The 20,080-nt window shown below is 52.0% G+C and overlaps 9 protein-coding genes across 9 annotated transcripts; 6 read left to right on the forward strand and 3 right to left on the reverse strand.

Moving 5' to 3' along the window:
* Nucleotides 1-671: 671 nt before the first annotated feature.
* On the forward strand, nt 672-1,817 carry POSPLADRAFT_1152493 (hypothetical protein; the record flags this gene model as incomplete). The annotated part of the gene is made up of 4 exons (XM_024486661.1): nt 672-770; nt 823-1,104; nt 1,160-1,501; nt 1,557-1,817. 4 exons carry the CDS (start codon nt 672-674, stop codon nt 1,815-1,817), a joined length of 984 nt encoding a protein of 327 aa, XP_024335261.1.
* A 1,429-nt stretch (nt 1,818-3,246) lies between these two features.
* POSPLADRAFT_1152814 (hypothetical protein) lies at nt 3,247-4,804 on the forward strand (the record flags this gene model as incomplete). The annotated part of the gene is made up of 2 exons (XM_024486691.1): nt 3,247-3,303; nt 3,365-4,804. 2 exons carry the CDS (start codon nt 3,247-3,249, stop codon nt 4,802-4,804), a joined length of 1,497 nt encoding a protein of 498 aa, XP_024335262.1.
* Nucleotides 4,805-5,847: 1,043 nt separating this feature from the next.
* POSPLADRAFT_1152584 (hypothetical protein) lies at nt 5,848-7,367 on the forward strand (the record flags this gene model as incomplete). The annotated part of the gene is made up of 2 exons (XM_024486669.1): nt 5,848-7,197; nt 7,341-7,367. 2 exons carry the CDS (start codon nt 5,848-5,850, stop codon nt 7,365-7,367), a joined length of 1,377 nt encoding a protein of 458 aa, XP_024335263.1.
* Nucleotides 7,368-8,075: 708 nt separating this feature from the next.
* On the reverse strand, nt 8,076-9,323 carry POSPLADRAFT_1041294 (hypothetical protein). Its single transcript, XM_024477881.1, has 4 exons — nt 9,128-9,323; nt 8,795-9,076; nt 8,401-8,742; nt 8,076-8,341 (listed from the first exon to the last, which is right to left on the reverse strand). The coding sequence occupies exons 1-4, from the start codon at nt 9,218-9,220 to the stop codon at nt 8,084-8,086; spliced, it is 975 nt and encodes a 324-aa protein (XP_024335264.1). The 5' UTR covers nt 9,221-9,323; the 3' UTR covers nt 8,076-8,083.
* A 1,918-nt stretch (nt 9,324-11,241) lies between these two features.
* Nucleotides 11,242-13,469, forward strand: POSPLADRAFT_1153173 (hypothetical protein; the record flags this gene model as incomplete). Its single annotated transcript, XM_024486719.1, has 12 exons — nt 11,242-11,443; nt 11,497-11,629; nt 11,685-11,876; nt 11,927-12,078; nt 12,135-12,250; nt 12,306-12,420; nt 12,480-12,493; nt 12,564-12,730; nt 12,785-12,807; nt 12,867-13,077; nt 13,137-13,280; nt 13,331-13,469. The coding sequence occupies 12 exons, from the start codon at nt 11,242-11,244 to the stop codon at nt 13,467-13,469; spliced, it is 1,608 nt and encodes a 535-aa protein (XP_024335265.1).
* Nucleotides 13,470-14,692: 1,223 nt separating this feature from the next.
* Nucleotides 14,693-16,292, forward strand: POSPLADRAFT_1049305 (hypothetical protein; the record flags this gene model as incomplete). Its single annotated transcript, XM_024479711.1, has 10 exons — nt 14,693-14,727; nt 14,841-14,895; nt 14,970-14,997; nt 15,052-15,231; nt 15,370-15,395; nt 15,454-15,609; nt 15,661-15,736; nt 15,809-15,852; nt 15,909-15,931; nt 16,058-16,292. The coding sequence occupies 10 exons, from the start codon at nt 14,693-14,695 to the stop codon at nt 16,290-16,292; spliced, it is 858 nt and encodes a 285-aa protein (XP_024335266.1).
* Nucleotides 16,276-17,835, reverse strand: POSPLADRAFT_1184883 (hypothetical protein; the record flags this gene model as incomplete). The annotated part of the gene is made up of 3 exons (XM_024489106.1): nt 16,276-17,277; nt 17,333-17,346; nt 17,400-17,835. The coding sequence occupies 3 exons, from the start codon at nt 17,833-17,835 to the stop codon at nt 16,528-16,530; spliced, it is 1,200 nt and encodes a 399-aa protein (XP_024335267.1). The 3' UTR covers nt 16,276-16,527.
* A 596-nt stretch (nt 17,836-18,431) lies between these two features.
* On the reverse strand, nt 18,432-19,228 carry POSPLADRAFT_1041297 (hypothetical protein). Its single transcript, XM_024477882.1, has 2 exons — nt 18,713-19,228; nt 18,432-18,661 (listed from the first exon to the last, which is right to left on the reverse strand). The coding sequence occupies exon 1, from the start codon at nt 19,196-19,198 to the stop codon at nt 18,716-18,718; it is 483 nt and encodes a 160-aa protein (XP_024335268.1). The 5' UTR covers nt 19,199-19,228; the 3' UTR covers nt 18,432-18,661; nt 18,713-18,715.
* Nucleotides 19,229-19,605: 377 nt separating this feature from the next.
* Nucleotides 19,606-20,008, forward strand: POSPLADRAFT_1036165 (hypothetical protein; the record flags this gene model as incomplete). Its single annotated transcript, XM_024477130.1, has 2 exons — nt 19,606-19,687; nt 19,740-20,008. 2 exons carry the CDS (start codon nt 19,606-19,608, stop codon nt 20,006-20,008), a joined length of 351 nt encoding a protein of 116 aa, XP_024335269.1.
* Nucleotides 20,009-20,080: the final 72 nt, after the last annotated feature.

The raw sequence follows: 20,080 nt of genomic DNA on the forward strand, positions 1-20,080 counted from the left end.
TGACAACTTGCTCGTTCGGTGACCTCGAAACCAGACGTTCCGCCGCGGCTGCAGTAGCGAACGCAGTGATGGACGGACGACTGTGAGACCAGAGCTCGCCTGCGAGTTCTCTGCTAGACTCGTCGACAGCTGATTGGATTGGAATCGACGTGCGTAAGCGGACTTCTGGCGGCCCTGACCACAACGCCCCTTGATAATTTGTGGCTGCGGCCATAGTTTGCCCGGTCCAGCCAGGTCGAGACATGGTCCCCACCGTTGACTCTAAATTGCGTCTTGCGCACGAATCCTCTCGGCTAGGTCTAACGATAGGGGTCAGCTGGATAGACGAGGGCAAAACCACTACACCTAACCCTAGTTTAAGTGTCTACTATCCCGATTATCACGGAATTCACGAACGCCACATCAGTGCAAGGTTACAACGACGCTGATCAACGACATTTGCTGAATCATGTAGGTGCGTTACAAATGATAACTATTCCAATTTTACCGGAATTCACGAACACCACATCAGTGCAGGTTCACAACGACGCTGAGCAACGACGTTTGCCGAACCATGTAGGTGCGTTACAAATGCCAGGAACTGCGGACGGAGAAAGTGGCTATAAATACTGGCGATTGAGAACTGATTTTCGGTACCAGACTGCCACCGCCATTGCTGTTGACCATCGAATATGACTTCTCCTTCATACAAGCCCCTAGTGCTCATCGTCGGTGCAACTGGACGTACGGGTGGTGTAATTATCGACGCGCTCATAAAATGCGCTAAATTTGTCAGTCCCGCTGCCCTCTATGGAGCGCCATGATTTCTGACCGTTTCGTTAGAGGACTGTGGCGCTCATCCGGCCGTCTTCAGCCGCGAAACCCGAGGTCGAACAGTTGCGCGCTCGCGGTGTGGAGATACGCCTCGGGGATATCACAGACACCGAGGACAAACACAAGGCAGTCTTGTCTGGCATCGATGTCCTCATCAGTGCTGTCCATTCGGAGCATCTCACTGCACAGAAGCCGCTCATCTCTGCTGCAAGGGATGTCGGCGTAAAGCGTGTCATTCCCTGTGACTTTGCGATGCCTGGCGCGAAAGGCGTGCAGGACATGCTCGACGAGGTGCGCAACCCATACAGCTGAGGTTTCCCTCATAGGCTCATTATGTTGTTGTCAGAAACTTGCCATACGAGACTTTGTCCGTGCCCTCGGTGTCGGCTATACCTTTGTCGATGTCGGCTGGTGGATGCAACTCGCCCTACCGTTTCCGACGTCCAGTGAGGCCACCGGCTCGCCCTGGGTCCACATCTCGCGCGAGTTCTACGCCAAGGGCGACAAGAAGAACCTCTACACGAACATGGAGCACATTGGCACCTACGTTGCGCGCATCATCGACGATGACCGAACGTTGAACCAGTACGTCATCATCTGGGAAGACGAGCTCACACTCGAGGAGGTCAAGACCATAGCTGAGAAGGCGTCTGGCGAGGAGGATGTCCTCAGGGCAAAGAGAGTGGTGGTGCGTCTCATGTTTGTCATTTGCGAGGGCTTCAGATTCTGAAGGTAGTGGATAGGTTGAAGCTGATGAGCTCCAGAGCCGCGCCAAAGTTGCCAAGGAAGAGGCACTCCGTAACCCGAATCCCGGCACACAAATTCTGCGGCATGGGAACCAGTTCATGATCAGTATGCATATTCTGGGCGAAAACTCACTGGAGAACGCAAAAGCGCTGGGTGCACTGGACGTGCGAGAGCTCTATCCGGATATTGTTCCGCAGAAGCTTGGGGACTTTGCCCAAACGTTTTACCAGGCCCCGTCCCTTCCGAACGTGCAGTAGGATTGATCACTGCTATGTATTATCAAGGCTGTTAGCTTTGCATTGTTTGGCAGCTTGAATTTTAGGGCGAGGTTCGACTTCAACTACTTTACAATATGGCCTGACCCCAGGCGGAGGCTTGCCTATGTTCCAAGAGCCTTCTTACGTCAATCAAATAAGCTGGAAGCTGGAAAAGATTACTGTACATATACAACTGCATGTGCATTCAATGCGACAGTTCGACGTAGATCATAATGTTCACTGGCGAATTGTCTAGAATTCGGACGGTGACCAAAGATCCAGCATTTCCGCTCGCGCGTGATTCACAGAACACTTGCGTACTATAGCAGACAGGTATCTCTTAGTGCGGCGGGTGTTAGCCAACGAGGGGCGTCGAGACCTGCTAATGTCGATCAGGCATGTTGAGTGGTTCTTGGGCACGCTCGCTCATGAACCCCGAACCGAAACTCCCGCCTTGATGCCCAACTGAACCTGAACTTCGCTTCGGTTCGGTGGCTGACGGTCTAAGACCGAGCTTCGGAGACATTAGCGGCTCGCTGCAGCAGCAACTTTGTGGAAGACCCGACGTGAGTTGGAAAACGAATTGACGTTCAGTGACTTCGCTGGAAAGTGCGCAAAGCTGCAAGAAACGGTGTCGCCGCCGGTATCATGGCATTTCGTTTTGTAACTTGGAGTTGTGGCGAGCGCATGCCATCATATGATGTGGCATTGTTTGTAGTACCGAGTCGAGAATTGTGCGAGTGCCTCTGTGTACGTTCCTTACGCGCTCGACAGAGCTCAGACAAATGCCCAGTATGGCAAGTATGGAAGTTCACACAAAAGCCTTGAATCTCGAAGCGCCCGCCGGAAGCCGTTGCCGGTTGATGAGTAACTAGCGCTGGCGTCATCGTCCGAGCGAGTGAGCGTCAGTGCTCTCGTGCGCTTCGCCCGCAAACAAAAGCACCATCTTTTTTTAATTCCACGGGTTCAAGAGCACTCTCCCATAGCCCAGAATATGGGATTTGCAATGCACCTTTCAGAAACCACCCTGGAATATTGATAATCGCACTCAAGGTGAATATGTCTCTCCATGTCCTATCACAAAGTATTCGGCTCATTGCGTGTTGCATGCTGCAGAGTACTTGAAGCAAAACAAAAATGTATGTTATAAAATGCCCAGGCACCGAGTAGACCGATTAAGCCGGAACATTTGACATTCAGCGCTGGTACAGTGTCTGTCCATCACTGAGAATCCAATAAGATCGCAGGGGGCGTAGGCTGCTACAGGCCTCGAGCGACGAGATATATCACCTTACCCTCCGAGATAGTCTACCTTCTTTCGCCCACCTTCGCAACCTGCAAGGCTTCGCAATCTAAGGTATGTGAATGGACAAGAGTGATCAGCAATGCAGACGTTAATGTTTATCCCGAATGGGATCCCAGGTTCAACATGGTAGCTACTGTCGAAGGGGTGGGGTGTTCTCCCGAACCGATCGCGGCTCTGGCAGTACGTGCTCTCGCGTTGCGTGCATTCATCACTTCTCATGCATGATGTCAAATACCTTCAGGACCATATCGCTCCCCCAGAGATCCTGGCCCATATCCTTGAGGAAGGATTCAAAGACTCGAATTGTCTGGAACGAGTGCGTTTCGTACAACGCGCAGCGTCTGTGTCGCGGACATGGCGCACTACTGCATTGAACACGTCGGCTCTGTGGGGCACGGTCGTCATCACACGTCCCCGCGCGCCCCCGCTGACCGTTTTTACGACACTTCTTGAACGGTCACGCGGCGCACAGCTCGACATTTTCCTGGATTGGTACCACACCGGACCTCCCCGTCGAAACGTGCAACGGGTGGAGGATCCTGCCTATATCAAGGACGCGATGCAAATATTGCGTCAACACATGCAGCGGTGGAGATCAATCGACCTCACATGGGGAGTGTCTGGGTCAGATGAACTCGATGAGACATTTGCGCCCCTCCTCACTGGATCGGCAGCCGCTCTGACAAGCTTGCGTCTCCGTTGCGTCTGTCGTTTGATCTGGTATGAGGACCTAGAAAAATATGACTTCACTAAAGGGTTTTTGGCTCCAAATCTCCGCAGCATGGTGTTGGATGGCCTGCCGTCTGCTATGGATCTGGGAAGGGTGACCGCGCGCTTTCCAACCATCTCCGAGCTCACGTGGAAGGAGAGCGGCGACGGCGAGAGCAAATGGATCTATGAGAGCATGGATTTCATGCCGATGCTGGTACCCCTCCACGACCTGCGACATCTGACGCTAATTAACGTCTACGCGGATGACGTCCGAAACGAGCCGCCAGACAATAACGAGGCTTTAATCTGTCTCCCCGCTCTGGAGACACTCACCTTTGATGACACCGATTTCGGGACCATCGGAGATATGCTTTCCGTTGTGACCGCCCCGAACTTATGTGGCCTCATCATTCACAACCCTCAACATGAAGACCAGACAGTCTCCTTCCACGCCTTCTGGCAGCAACCCAAACGCTTCCCACTGTTACGCACTCTATACCTCGAGTACAACGTCGACGGGTTGACCATCGACGAGCTAATCGCCTTTTGGCGCCCTTTCCAATTCTTCCGCTCTGCACGCATCATCCATACATTTGCGCGCGACTCTAATGATTTCTCCATGGATGACGTCCTGGAAGCCCTCTCTCACGCACAAGAAGATGGGCGATGGCTCTTCTCCCACCTCACCTCCCTCGCCATATACTCTAAATCCTATATAGCCACAGATGGGCTTCGGCAGCTCGTGGATAATCGTCGGGAAACGGGGATAGAGGTGCCCGATGTAGGCGCAGTGGGGCTGCAGACGTTGAAAATATACGCACCGGCGACAATTGACTCGACGGATTCAGATTACTTCGGACAGAATCTGCGTAATTTCGACTGGATCCAAGGCAAGCCGCCCCCGGGTTGCGACAAGCAGCATCTCTCGATGGCAAGCTGGGCGATGCAATTAGTGCGTATCGTACCTTGATATTTCCTCCGCCAAATGCTGATGCACAGTAGAACATCGACAACCCATCATGATCATTGCAACCGACAGCTTGCGGCATCGATGGTTTTAGTATGGTCATTCTAGCATTCAAACAATGAGGATTTTTGATTGGGTTGCTTAGTCGGTGTACGTCAGGCTCATGCACTGATGCAAGTCTACTATGTACGCGGAATACATACAGGTCTGATGTCTTTAGTTACACTTGTACGCTTTTTTGAGATCATGACTGGAGGTATTGACATCATATCAATGGCTATTTATGAGTAGTCAAGAGTTTGGGCGAAAATCACCGCCAGGTATGGCAAGTCACCATCCATGGCACGTGACCATATAAGCGCCCGCTGGCGGTTCGATGAATGTTGCCGTCATCGTCCGATTAAGCGACTGCTCCTGCGCTTCGCCCGCAAGCAAAGGCATCATCTCATAGCTGAGAATATTGGATGTAGAATGCGCCTTTTCGAAACCTAGCTGGAACATTGACAGTCGAGGTGAATGTGCCTGTCTCTATCCCACCACCAACTATTCGGCTAAGTGCATCTTGCACTCTGCATGGTACTTGAAGCGAAACAGAAATGTATGTTTTGAGATGCTCAGGCACCGAGTGAATCAATTGAGCCGAAACATTTGATATGTTTGACATTCAGCGCCGGCACAGCGTCTGCTTATCCCTGAGAGTCCCATAAGGCCACCAGCCTCGAGCACGAGATATATCACCTTATCATTCGGTCTAGCCTATTTTTTTGCACGTCTTCACAATCTGCAAGGATCCGCAATCTGAAGTATGTAAATGGGCAAGAGTGATCAACAGCGCATACACTAATGTCTGTCCCGAATGGGATCCCAGGTTCGACATGATAGCTACTGTTAACCCGATCGCTCTGGCGGTACGTTCTCTCGTGTTGTGTTCATGCATCGCCCCTCATGGATGATGTCAGGACCACATCGCCCTATCCTGTATGCCCACAGAGATCCTGGCCCATATTCTTGAGGAAGGATTCAAAGACTCGAATTGTCTGGAGCGAATGCGTTTCGTACAACGCGCAGCGTCTGTGTCGCGGACATGGCGCACTACTGCATTGAACACGTCGGCTCTGTGGGGCACGGTCGTCATCACACGTCCCCGCGCGCCCCCGCTGACCGTCCTTACGACACTTCTTGAACGGTCACGCGGCGCACAGCTCGACATCTTTCTGGACTTGTACCACACCGGGCCTCGGCGTCAAAATGTCCAGCGGCAAGACGGTCCTACCTACATCAAGGACGCGATGCAGTTACTGCGTCAACACATTCAGCGGTGGAGATCACTCGATCTTACTTGGGGCATGGCTTTCCAGTGGTCAGATGAACTCGATTATATGTACGGGCCCTTCCTCACTGGAACAGCGGACGCTTTAAAGAGTCTACATTTGAGCTGCGTCTGTCGTTTCATTCACCAGGATGACGTGCAACGTTGCGACTTCACCAAAGGTCTTTCCGCCCCGAACCTACGTAGTCTGGACCTGGACGTCCCATCTGCCACCGATCTGAATTCGAGCAAAGTGACCGCACGCTTTCCGTCCATCCAAGAGCTCAGGTGGAGGGAGAACTGCAAGCCGAGATGGTTTCACAATAGCATGGATTTCATGCGGATGCTGGGACCCCTCCGCGACCTGCGACATTTGACGCTAGATAACGTCGAGGTGGAAGACGTCAAAAACGAGCCATTAGACGATGACGAGGCGCTGGTTTGCCTGCCCGCTCTGGAAACGCTTACCTTTTGCGACACCAATTTCGCCACCATCAGAGACATGCTTTCCATCGTGACTGCACCACAACTGCGTGACCTCACCATCCTCAATCTGATACATGAAGACGAGACAGCCTCTTTCCACGCCTTCTGGCAGCAGCCCAGACGCTTCCCACTTTTACGAACACTTAACCTCGAATACAACGTCGACGGGTTGACCATCGAGGAGCTAATCGACTTATGGCACCATTTCCAATTCTTCCGCTCGGCGCGCATCATCCACACGTTTGCGCGGGACTCCAACGATTTTTCCATGGAAGACGTGCTTGAAGTTCTCTCGAATGCACAAGAAGACGGCAGATGGCTCTTCCCCAGCCTCACCTCCGTTGCCATATACTCTAAATCCAATTTAGCCACAGATGGGCTTCGGCAGCTCGTGGGGAACCGCCAGGAGACGGAGACAGAAGTTCCAGACATAGGCGTAACAGGGCTGCAGACGTTGAAGATCTACGCTCCAGCCATGGTCCACTCGACGGATTCAGATTACTTCGTACAGAATTTGCGGCATTTCGACTGGATCCAGGGCAAGCCTCCCCCGGGCTGCGACAAGCAGCATCTGTCGATGGCAAGCTGGGCGATGCAATTGGTACGCATTGTGCCCTGTTCTCGCTTGCGCCAGGTATTCATGCACAGCAGAATATCGACAACCCGTCATGATCTACCAACTGACAGCTTGTGGCATCGACGGGTTCAGCATCAATTCAATGAGATTGCTGTTTTCTTGCTTAGACGGTGTACCTCAGGCTCATGCGCTGATGCGAGCCTACCATGTACGCGGAGTAGGTACCTCTTGTTGACGATCTACCTTCTAATGATACGTTGTATGTCAATGCACATTTTGACCATGCGTATGTCGAATTGCCCTTCCCCATTCTGTCTTCCTCATGAACCGCCGAACGCCCTGCTGTCAATGATGGACTACCTCGTGCGTTGCATAAAACAGTGTTCCTGTGGTCCGCCTTTCACAAATTATGGTGCGATAATCGCTAACATTGCCCTCCCCAACAAGGGATCCTACTGCATTGATCCTGCACCTGCCAGTGTTGTGTCGAGGTCAACATACTGTACAGCGATCGTGTGCCTCATTGGACGCTTTTGTACACAACTCACCTGGTGCTTTCCAGAAGCGGCATGTGTCTTCCGGCACAACAGTGGGACAAACTTTATGAATGAGATCAAAGTGGTACACAAGAAACAGTCAATTGACTGCGCTAAGTGGCGACAACGGCAGGCTGCACTCAACCCAACACTTCGTACTGAATCCCTCTCGAGCAGCTCGGACCATACTTATGTGATGCAGGCCCATTGACCAACGACATGACTGAACTAGGCGTCTGACACATTGAATATGGAATTACAAACTCATTCCGATTGCCATCAAAGGTATTCATCGGGCGCGGCCGATTCCTCAAAAGATGAGTTCACACGGTCGACACTACATATCGACAGGGGAAATATCACACTACGTCCGTTCAGTAAGCCGGCGGTGGAAGCGCTTGGTAGAATGTCTTCACAAAGTCTTCGAACTTCTGTGGAACGATGTCTGGATAGAGCTCTTGCGCGTCGAGCGCGCCCAGCACCTTGATATTCTCCCGCGAGTTCTCGCCCAGAACATGCATGCTGATCTGGTACTCGCTCCAGTACCAGCGGACCGCTGCAGCAATACTCGGGCTACGAAGTATTTCTTCCTTGCCCTCCTTGACACGGCGCTGAAGCTCGTCAGCGTCAACCTGTTAGAATTTCTCAATATCCGTAATATTAGAGACGTAGAAAGCGGAGTGACGCGTACCACCAGCCTCTTTGCCCTTAGAACATCCTCCTCTCCGGACGCCTTCTCGGAGAGGGTCTTCACCTCCTCGAGTGTGCGCTCGTCTTCCCAGATGACGACATACTGGTTCAGCGTCCGGTCGTCATCAATGATGCGCGCAACGTAGGTGCCAATGTGTTCCATGTTCGTGTACAGGTTCTTCTTGTCACCCTTAGCGTAGAATTCGCGCGACACAGAGATGTACAGCGAATCGCTCTCCTCGCTCGAGGTGGGATATGGCGGAATGAGCTGCATCCACCACCCAACGTCGATGAACGTATGCCCAATCCCGAGCGCGCGAATGAAGTCCCGGATGTCCAATTTCTGCAGCGAGGAGTCAGGTAGCGAAACATGTGAACTAGGGAGATACGCGCACCTCGTCATGGAGAACCTGTATCCCCCTTGCGCCGGGCGTACCAAACTCGCACGGAATGACGCGCTTGACACCCGCGTCCTTCGCGGCGGAGAGGATGCCCTTCTGTGCGGTGATCTGTCTCGCAACGACAGCGCTGATGAGGACATCGACGCCAGACAAAACTGCCTTGAGCTTGTCGTGGGGATCTGAGATATCCCCGAGGCGTATCTCTACATCACGAGCGCGCAGCTGTTCGACCTCGGGTTTCAAGGCAGAAGATGGTCGGATTAAAGCGGTGACTCGCTATATGTGGGATGTCAGAAGTTGATGCGCCCTGCATGGCGAGGTACTCACGAACTTGGAACTTTTGATGAGTGCATCGACGATTGAGCCCCCCGTGCGCCCCGTCGCACCAATGACAAACACCAGAGGTTTAGTCGAAGTCATGTTTGATTGTGTAAGGAGTGCGGAGTCCAAACCACCAACATTTATACGCCAGTATTTATCGGATGGCAAAATCTTGCGTGATTCAGCATCTTTTTTGAACGCCTCTCGAATATGTCCGCATACAATATGAGAGATGCCGATCCCGCAGGCATCGGGAAATCCTCGACTTACTACATGGCCAGAGACTATATTGAGATAAACCTGAGTTCACACGCACCAGGAAGAACCGCAACCCGCGGATCGGGTTTAACCGAAGTCGACCTTGGCTCCTCTCCCATCCGCCCGTCACCCAGCGCCGCACTGAGACAGGAGTCGGGATGAACCCAATGCCAGCCAATCTGTGCCAGGACGAACGACGAGACAGACAGATGATACGGATGCACGTGACACTGTGACGCTTGTGATCCACGGTGACTGAATCACTCAGTGCAGTTGCGTCGTTTAAGCATCCAAACTCCGCTGAGGCTTGTCAGCTGATTAACTCTTCAACTCGAAGTTCAACCTGGTCACAAACGACCGTACTCTATTGATGGGCTGCTGTGCTGGCTCAGTTATGGTAATTCTACAGCGCAATGCACGCTTAGTGCCTACACCAACTTATCGTTGTAGTGGGACACAGCGAGATGTTTAGGTCTCGGCTGAGTGGCTTTTGTGCTCAGCCTTTGCTATGAACTTTATAACACAGATACAGTCTTGGGAAAAGCTCGTGACAAAGTCTCAGCCTGGTGTACCCAACACACACTATACGGGATACTTGAGATATAGGACTTGTTGGGCATAGAACGATATTTTAGGATTATGTTCTTCAAACGAGCGGCCGGTCTAATACGTTCATAGGTGAAGGCTATCTGAGAGCTCTGATCACACGCTTATGTGAAACTCGAACAATAGGCGTGTTGTCGTAATATTTCTATCGACAGCGAATATTGATAGACTGACCCTCAGAACTAGTGTTGTCCACGGCTGGGCTTTGAGGCCCAAACCAGCCGGTCCCGGCCCGGACGAGCCGTATAAAGCCTGGCACAAGTCCAGCCCTCCCGGAGGGACCGGCTTTGAGTTCAGCAAATCCTAGGGGGCTCAGAGGGTGGACAAACCAATATGCGCCTTGCCGGTCACTGCCATACCACAATTGCTAACCTTCATTGGGAATGAATTCCTTTGAGCTAATGGAAGGCGCTGACGCGGGGTGAAGCTAGGTGGGCGCCAGCGGCAAAGCGTAGCGTCCTTTTTCATGATGAGCCCCACATTGACATCCTTGATCAAGGCCGACGTGAAACCTGAAGTAGATTGTATGGGTGAGTAAGCCCACATGCTTTGCCTACCGTGCCTGATGAGGCATAGCACCACAGGAGCGGAACAAACAACATGATTCACTCATACATCCCAGGATCGGGCCTGGTTTGACTTTGAAGCCCGCTCGAACCGTCGAAAGGAGGGCTTTGGGCCTCAAAACACACTAAGAACTATATATGTATGTACGTTCGCCCGAAGTGCTTAGGACCGTCAGGTTCATTTATTCAATAAATCCAGAGTAGGCACTCATTGTTTTGTCCCTGTCGGCATCGCAGGGCATTGTATGTTCTTGCTGTAGGTTAGTCCTTCGCCTCTTCCATCAATTGGGGTTTCTGCATGTGGTGCGGCGATTGTGCGGAGTTACATGACCGCAGACTTTGGCACTTGACTAAGACTATTCGCGTCCTCAGACTGGCTGGAGGCATGTCCCACATCTATTCATAGTCTCGCTGACTCAGACACCGTCGATGCATTCCCTTATTCACTATAATGTTTTCTGTGCCCAATCATGAGGCGCTATTCTGACGTTCTTCCGGCACTATCCCATCAGATATATGTCAGTTTCCCGTGAATATAATCCAAGAGGTACGACCCTCATTTATGCTCCTGGATATGGCATAGTTCAAGGGCTTGCCGAACACCGGCTCAGTCGTAGATATAACACTTGGAGCTCGTCCCAGACTACAAGGGCCTGCTGTTCCTACTACACCTTCCTGTTATTTTAGTCGATGATCTTCTATTACAGTCATGCCTGGCAAATCGCTACTCCCCTCTTACTTGTAGTTTTCTATACAGTCCTCAAGAAATTTACAGGAGGTGGTGGTCGCAAGCTTCCTCCTGGTCCAAGGCCGGTCCCTCTACTAGGCAATGTGCACCAGCTACCCTTGCTTTATCAACAGCGCGCCTTCGCGCAATGGGGCAGAGTGTACGGTATGCAATTGTCTGTTCTGCCATGTCACTGAATGCCCTGACATCTTGGCAAGGGGATTTGATATACGCAAGGCTTTTCCAGAAACCGGCTCTCGTGCTGAACTCGGTGCAAGTAGCACAGGATCTCATGGACAAGAGGAGCTCGAAGTACTCTGATAGGCCCAACTTCATCCTGCTCACAGAGCTGTGAGCAGTTCCCCCACCCCTTCCCGGCCCTCACTAATGACAACCCGGGACACAGCATAGGATGGCACCCGGTCTCTGCGTTCATGCCGTATGGAAAACGACGGAGGAAGCATAGACAGTGGATCCAGAGCGCATACGTGGATCAAAACTCTCTGCTGAGTTATAGGCCGGTACAGCGCCGCGAGTCGTACGCCCTCGTTGCGGCGCTGCTCGAGTCCCCGGATCAATTCCTGGCGCATACCAGAAGGTAGGTATGCGTGGCTTTCGTCGGGCCTTGTCTGCGTCTGACTAGACCAGGTTCGCTGCAGCTGTCGTGATGGAAACTGTCTTTGGGCAGCCCATACCATCTGGCGCCAACGAGGAGCATCTGCAGGCTGCATTACAAGCGACCATGGCTACCAATGATGCTGCAACCCTCACAGCTTCCTTGGTGGACTTCTTTCCTTTCAGTAAGCGCTCACGCCGTATGGTGCAGTCTGGTGATGGTCTCACGACCACTGTCCAGTGAGGCACATTCCTACATGGATGCCTGGGGCTGGCTTCAAGCACAATGCACTTCTAGTCCGAACCTACGTGAGCGCGATCATGGACAAGCCTTATGACGTAGTCAAGGCCGCCATCGTAAGACGATCGTATCTGTACCCTGCAAGAGTGTTTGAACGACGGTCACGCACAGACCTCAGGAACCGCCAAGCCATCATTCATGACGAAGTGCATGGACAAGCCCATAGAAGGTGATCCAAAAGAGCACGAGGAATATATCAAGGGCGCTGCCGGGGTGCTCTACGCCGGTGAGCGTCGCTCACCGTACTAGTGTTCCAGCCACCTGACATAAGACGCGTGTGTACAGCGGGCATTGACACGGTACATCCGCTCCTCGCACTGTGCAATGATATATATATATATATATATGATACTGATAATAGCTTCATAGACCATGATTGCACTGTCGACATTAATTTTGGCGATGGCGCTCTACCCAGAATGCCTCAAGAAGGCACAAGAGGAGATCGGTCGCGTAGTAGGCAGCCATCGACTGCCCGAGTTTGAAGACCGGGACTCGTTACCATATCTCGAGTGCATAATCAAAGAGGTCTATCGGTATATTGCTTCCACATTTGACCTAGCGCAAACCTTCTCATGCTTCTCGCACAGATGGAATCCTCCTGTTCCACTCGGTGCTTATCTCGTACTCCCTGATATGTAGTCCCTGTTTCCTCGCTGACAGCGTGTGAAGGTATTACCCACAGTCTCTCCGAGGACGACGTTTACCAAGGATATCACATGCCCAAGGGCGCCATAGTCGTGTCGAACATGTGGGGGATGGCGAACAAATCAGATGTTTATGCTGAACCCGACGCTTTCAGACCGGAGCGATTCGCAGGCATGGAACCTGACATAGCTGACCTCAAAGATCCACGCAAGTACGTTTTCGGGTTCGGTCGCCGGTAAGCTATGCTCGCACTGCGATACCGAAAATACCTCGTCTGATCAGTACTCACGGAAGAATATGCCCTGGCCGCTACTTTGCCGACACAAGCATCTGGTTGGCCGCTGCAAGTATGATTGCCACTTTGGACGTCTACAAAGCGCGTAACTCGCAGGGACAAGAGATCATCCCTCCGGCCGCATTCAGGCCTGGCTTCATTAGGTTCGTGAAATCACTGTCTCCCTTAAGATTGTAGCTCAAGTAGGCGCCAGCATCCCGGAGGAATTTCCATGCGAGATACGACCACGGTCAGAGAAGGTGTCGAAGATGATATTCGAGATGCTCAACGCGACGCACGATTCGGCGCCGGCTGCTAGTAGTGTGTCATCGTACGAAGACACCATGGCTTGACGCAGAGTGACTGGTGATAGGTGCGACGTCAAGGGTACTTCGTTCTGTATATGAGTGAGCGCATAATGTCACTTGTCTCTTTCCTGCGGTGGCCCGCCTGGTCAGGCTTGGATATGCAGAGTGTGCGCGCTCACGCGCCAATACACTTCATTTCATGTCAGTCTTGAGTGAGCGCATGAATGTGGTGCTCATAATGACCTGAGCACAGAGTCGCGGCCGAGCTGAGTTGTTTCGCATCAGCGCCTTCAATTAGCTCAAGGGTGTCCTTTCTCAGTGAAGACCTGTGAATCGTAGAGCAGCGCCTAACAAAGTGCACATTGATCCTCAGAATCTTGGGCGTAGGGCCCGGCTCAGGCTTGCTGGGACCCGAATCCCAGCGCTCCGGGAGGGCTTCTGCCCAATGATGTACGGTAACGCCTGAAGTTATATCGATGCGGGATCAGTCCCATGGCACACTATGAGCCCATGGTGAGAACCTCGATCGCGTTCATCGGTGACGATGTGCATTAAATAACGCCGCCAAGGTCTCACGCAGGGCGCCCCGAATCATTATCTTCAGCGTCCGGCTATATTCAGCATCAGAAAGTGTTGGACGGGGATAGACTTGGTCAAACGATTATCATCATCCGACTGAAATTTGCATCCGTAAGAGTAATCGATGAACAGATGGAATACATGCAATCCAGCCGTGCATGTGGGCGAAGTAGTCGGCAAGCGCCGGGTGTCCGGGGTCAAGAGCCATGTTCTGAGCTGTTTCACGACAACCGACGGAAAGAGACTAGAGGCTTTCGACTAACGCCCAGGTTGATGAGCTTGCGGTGCACAATGCACGGAAGAGCTGATCAATCGGCGATTCCCACCTTCGCATTCTCCGAGCCTGTGAAACCCGTGTTGCCTCTTAGATGTCATCTCTACCTACTATTGATAGTGGGACATCGCAGCGAGATGATAAAAACGATTCTCTGGGCGCATGATGGGATACATGGTTGTTAACGAGGTTCGTCCTCTAGACATTTTCTGAGGTACTGATGCTGATATATCTGCATGACACTAAGGTATCTATAAGGTTTGCCGCCCACTTTGATCCTGTGCGAGTGCAGTGCTCTAGTCAGGCGGACATGTCCCGCCGCGCATCTTCTCCTATGTGGAGTATAGAAGACCTCAAGAGCACTCAATAGAGAGTGATTTGTCCTTTCCCCTCGCCTCATGATACGTCTCCTATGATGTCTACAGAACCAGAACTCGATGTCATCGACTTGTACGTCCTTCGCGTGCTGCATGTGACAAGGTCGACACTTACAGGCCCTCAGAGCTGGGCCAGAGGTCGCATCTCTCTCTGAACTGGACATCTCAAGACTGACCTTTGAATAGTATATTGGAATTCTCTTCAATTGGGGCCTCGCGGGTGTCCTCAGTGTTCAAGTTTGTGCGCGATCTCCTGCTCTCCATGTAGTGCTGGTTTGACGCAACCTCATAGATATCTATCATCTCCATTTCAAGCAGGACCGTCTGGCTATGAGACTCCTTGGTCGGTCTCCATGTATATTTGTGCTTCAGCCTTCACACTCACGAAGTTGCTCAGTCTACGCTCTGCTCATTTTTGAGTGGGTCCAAACGGGACTTGTGACAGACATCGGCATGGAGGCGTTTGTTTATCATTACGGGAACCTTGAGGCGCTGGTGAACGGTTACAACGCTTGGTTTAGCACAGCAGTCATGAGCGGCATCGTGGCCGGGGCTGTGCAGCACTTCTTTGCATGGCGTATACTCATGCTTTCTCATTCTCGGGTTCTCGCAGGATGTATCTCTGTTGTGCGTTCCGTAGCATATTCGTCCGCTAAGGATGTTTGAGGCTAATCTATCTGTGTACACCCTCGTAAGCTTTCATTATTTGCTACAGCTGGTGCCTTCGCTGCAGGTAACAAGGCGCGTCAACACACGTTTCTGTCGTCCCTTGGTTGACTCATACACGTCCTATCCTTAGTTGAAGAAGGCTACCTCAAATACCGTCACAGACAGCCCGTCACTCATTGTAAACTTGCTAACTGTCAAGTGCTTCTGCGTGCTGATCAACACGCAGATATGGCTCGCTGGAAGCGCCGCTGTTGATATTATAATCGCATGCGCTATGATTATCATCGTATGCTTGTTTTCTCCGGTAGCAGTCTCAAGATGGCTCATTATAATTCAGTTATTGAGGATGAAGGCCGGTACTGCAAACTCCGATGCTCTCGTCAATCGGATCATCCGTCTAATTGTTGAGACTGGTACCGTGACAGGCGTGTTATGAAATTCATCAATACGCCTTCATATGGCTGATATTGTCTTATACGTCACAGCTGCCGTTGCTGTCGTCGACCTCGCTCTTTGCATTGGCTACCCTGTATGTTATCAGCTCCTTAATGCGTCACACCATGTAGTGTCTAACAAGTAACTTAGGGAAAGGCCTTTTTTAGTACTCCGTAAGTCATTAATGAGATGTGTCGACTCATGCTCACCATTCCTTGCTAGTGGCCTCATTATCTCAAAAGTGTGAGAGAATCTAACATCGTCTCCGTGTATTAGCCGCTTTAATCCCGTGAGAACAGTTACGCTAACACATTACTTACCAATCTCCTCGATCGGTTCTATACGGAACGGCCTGAGACCCAAGTCCATACCTTCGGTACCATCAGCCTTGCGCTGAATACTAGACCGTCTGCTGCGGCTACTACCAGTGGCCTTACCTCTCCTCGCACAGATCTCGAGGACCAGGTGTCAGTCGAGCAGCCAAAATGCTTCATACTCGAGGAGCTAGATGGAGAGGATGTAAATCATGTATAGTCTCTGACACCTATAAAGAGTGGCCTCTACCGTACAACTACTCCCTTACCTATGTATCATCGTCATTGCTGTTCAACAGCCGCTCGAAACGCAACTGTAGAAATATGAAAATGCTCTCGCTTTCGCCTTCGTCTTTGACCACGAGCGAGCCAGCAGGATGTGTTCGAGATGTTTGCGCCTTCCCTTAGAAAATATTCTGGAGAAGCGTTGCTTACAGATATGAGGCGTGAATGCGTTAAATACTCTGTAGCCACTTGGCAATTTCGCGCAGCGCCTTCGTTCTCTCCGGCTCGTGCCACGGCATGCAGACTGCATCATGGGTCACATCCGCCCACTCCATATAGTTCACTGCGTCTTCGCCGTTGTCTGCCTGAATTCGTTCTCGCAGCGTGCGCGCCTGGTCTAGAGCCAGTTCCGCCTGACCGACAAAGATGCACGTGCGTGGCAGGCCTGCAAATAAACCAGGCACGAATTCGAGCTTCAGAGAGGCGGGCGATATCCACACGCTCGTCGCTGCCGTCTCGAGCGGGAGGTTTCCCACGAGCGCACGAGCAGTGTAGTTGCTTAGGAATGCATGCTGTATGTAGTCCGTTGTTGCGTTCTGTAGCAGAGAGCTACCCGGGCCAAGATGCGTGTTTCCCCAGTCGGCAGCAGGAGATAAGAGGAGAAGCGCTCTGGGCGGGGGTAAACCGGGGAGAGCGGAGCGGGCGAGATAGAGCGCGAGACATAGGGCAATGTTTCCTCCGGCCGAGTCGCCGCTGAGGATGATGTTTTGGGGCTTGAACCCTAGCTCCTGCACGAGGTACCGATATCCCGCCACTGCGTCAATGATAGCGGCCGGACATGGGTTGGATACGGGCGACGAAGGAGGAGCCGAGGAGAGTCGGTACTCGAGAGAGAAGATGCGCGGGCCGTCGGGAAAGTGTTCTAGAAACCCGGCGTAGCATGTCTTCATGAAAATAAACGATGGCGATGCTGACCATGACTGCCGCACATGCCGTTGATTGGTTTGTTCCATTCAGAATGATAGGAACACTCACAAAGTATGCGCCACCTATAGTCAACACCATCAGCTTGTGGTGACTTCACATTGGGCACTGTACTAACCGTGAATGTGATAAATGACCTTCTCGTCTTGCAAGGCGTGCTCGCCAGCACGCATGGTCCTTCCTCGAGGCCCAATCCAATATCCTCCTACCCTCACTGCTTCGACGCCGTTCACCTCTGCCATGTCCTTGATCTCGCCAACAATGAGAGAGCCGAATACAGGCTCAATCCATACGAAGCCCTGGTCGTTTTCCTCCAATGGAGCATGATCAATGGGCTGAGTGACAGGGACTTCGGTGGCAAAGAGCATACTGGAATAGCTTTGACATATGAGCACAATCAGACACCGTCCAATAGACCAATTGCGCCGCGGACGTAGACCTGGTGCGAGGTAGGCGATCGCCCAGAACGGTAACCGTACGAAAATCAGCGCGAGAATTGAGCCTGCCGTGTACAGTGCCTTAAACGGTTGGCGACGGAATGCATAGTACTTCATCTCATCGAGTGATCTGAAGCGGCGCGGGGAGCGTGGGGTGAACACAAAAACACCCCACTACACATTCGAACTAAGTAGCTATGGATCCTGGGAGTTCACGTAGGCAATCACAAGTGCGACATAATCCGGCTGATACCATGACGGTCTCAGGGCGGTTAGTAAATGATCGCTGTGTACCAAGAAGCCGGTGACGCACGTGATGGACCTATGGAAACAAGGCGATAGAAAGCAAGGTCTATCTGCTCGTGTCGCACAAGTGAGATTAGCACAAGGATTATATGCTACGAAGCTGTCATATACCACCCAACACAAATCGAGGGGGCCAATCTGCGAAGGAAGCTGAACAGATTCGCACGGTTGATGACCGCCGATTTCATCTTTGAGATCCTCATTGAAGCCCGGGATTGCGTTTGTTGGGAACTTTGAGACTATGCTGTATGCCATCAGCGTTACTTCGAAGTTCTCACAAGAGTCGGGAATTGCGCGCCCTGGTGGTTTGCGCTCCTGCCGTGGTCAGGCCACACTATCGGCTCTCGTATATTGGAAGCAAAGACTACCAACAGTATAGGCCTGTCCCTGGGTACAATACGACATGATTGAAATTGGAAGACAATGCATTGTGGCCCACGAATACCTGTCCAAGGGCTCCATCTTACTTACTATTTGCTTTCGGGATGAAACATGCTCCATAAGTAGCCCCGGCTCATCTGTTGTTTCCATTCCTCTCACAGCGGTCCAGTGCCAATGGAAGGTTATATACATCGAGGATACTCCAACTTGGTATAGACCTTAGCCATGTACTGCTCGCAACACATTTTTCTGTCAGCTGCTGGTTTTCGTCAGTGTGCAGTCTGCGAGGGATTGGCGCAAAACGTACATTTTATATCTCCTCCAGCCATTTGGCGATTTCGCGGAGTGCGAGCGTTCTCTCTGGCTCATGCCACGGCCACATGAAAGGGTCATGGGTGACATCGGCCCACTCCATGTATTTGATCTTTTCTTCACCATTGGCAGCGCGCAGCCTGTCGCGCAGTGTGCGCACCTGATCCAGGAAAATCTCTGCATCACCTATGAAGATACACGTCGGCGGGAGACCACCAAACATGCCTGGCGTGACATCCAGCTTGTGCGATGCGGGAGATATCCACATGCTCGTGTTTGCCATCTCGAGAGGGTGCCTTCCCACGAGAGCGCGGGCGCAGTACTTAGACTTGAAAAAAAGTGTGATGTAATCTGATGACGCATTGCGGTGCATCGAAGAGCCAGGCTCGGTGTGTGTGTCGCCAAGATCGACGGCGGGAGAAAGCAGCAGAAGCCGTCCTGGCGGCGGCAAGCTAGGGAATTGGGACTGTGTAAGGTGCATCGCGAGCATGAGGGCAATATTGGCTCCAGCGGAGTCACCGCTGAGTATGATGTTCTGCGGCTCGAATCCCACATCTTCGATTAAATAGCGGTAGCCGGCAAGCGCGTCGATGATGGCAGCAGGGCATGGGCTCGATGCAGGAAAGGGAAAGGCAGCAGACAGCCGGTACTCGATCGCGAAGACGCGTGAATTGTGAGGGAAATGCTCCAAAAAGCCGTCATAACACGGTCTGGCCCATTTGTGGTTCGCAGAAAGCATCTACATAGTCGAAGTCGTCAGATGTGTGGTGGTTGAAGAACAATGCGAGATAAGCCTCACAACATATCCACCGCCTGTGGATTACGCCACGTCCGTAGAAATCAGCGGAAGTCACAGATGCAGTCTCGAGTGATTGAGGAGTACGCACCATGTACATGATAAATCACCTTCTCGCCCACCATGGCTCTTTGACCAGCGGGAACATCTCGAGGCCCAAACCAGTAGCCACCAGTGCGGACAGCCTTAACGTTATTGATCTCCGCTAACTCTCGTATGCCACCAGTGACCAGCTCAGGCACAGGGTCTATCCACACGAATCCTGAGCCGTTTTCCTCAGCGGCGAGGTTGATGGGTTGTGACACGTTCATGTCGGTGAAGAACAATGCCTCCATGACAGCATTGAGGAGTAGCACAGTCAAAGATCGCACAACCGACCAAGTTCGCCTTGGGCGTAGGCCGGGGATCAGGGTGTACACGGTCGTCCAGAATGGTATCCTTACCAGGATGAGAAACATTATATGGCCTGCCAGGAAAAGCGACTTCAAGGGCTGACGCCGGAATACGAAGTACCACATAGCAGCGATGGAGGTGCGTAGACGGCTCGGAGACTTCGCTCTAAGAATT

Source organism: Postia placenta, assembly GCF_002117355.1.
Source record: "Postia placenta MAD-698-R-SB12 unplaced genomic scaffold POSPLAscaffold_14, whole genome shotgun sequence".
NCBI classification, from domain to species: Eukaryota; Fungi; Basidiomycota; class Agaricomycetes; order Polyporales; family Adustoporiaceae; genus Rhodonia; species Rhodonia placenta.

Excerpts from the sequence above, each read along its gene's own strand:
- POSPLADRAFT_1041297 (XM_024477882.1), bottom strand. The coding sequence starts at position 19,198 with ATGCACCTTACACAGTCCCAATTCCCTAGCTTGCCGCCGCCAGGACGG.
- POSPLADRAFT_1041294 (XM_024477881.1), bottom strand. The coding sequence starts at position 9,220 with ATGACTTCGACTAAACCTCTGGTGTTTGTCATTGGTGCGACGGGGCGC. Across the intron at positions 9,077-9,127 it reads TCATCAAAAGTTCCAAGTTC|CGAGTCACCGCTTTAATCCG; the intron begins GTGAGTACCTCG and ends TCCCACATATAG. Across the intron at positions 8,342-8,400 it reads TAAGGGCAAAGAGGCTGGTG|GTTGACGCTGACGAGCTTCA; the intron begins GTACGCGTCACT and ends AAATTCTAACAG.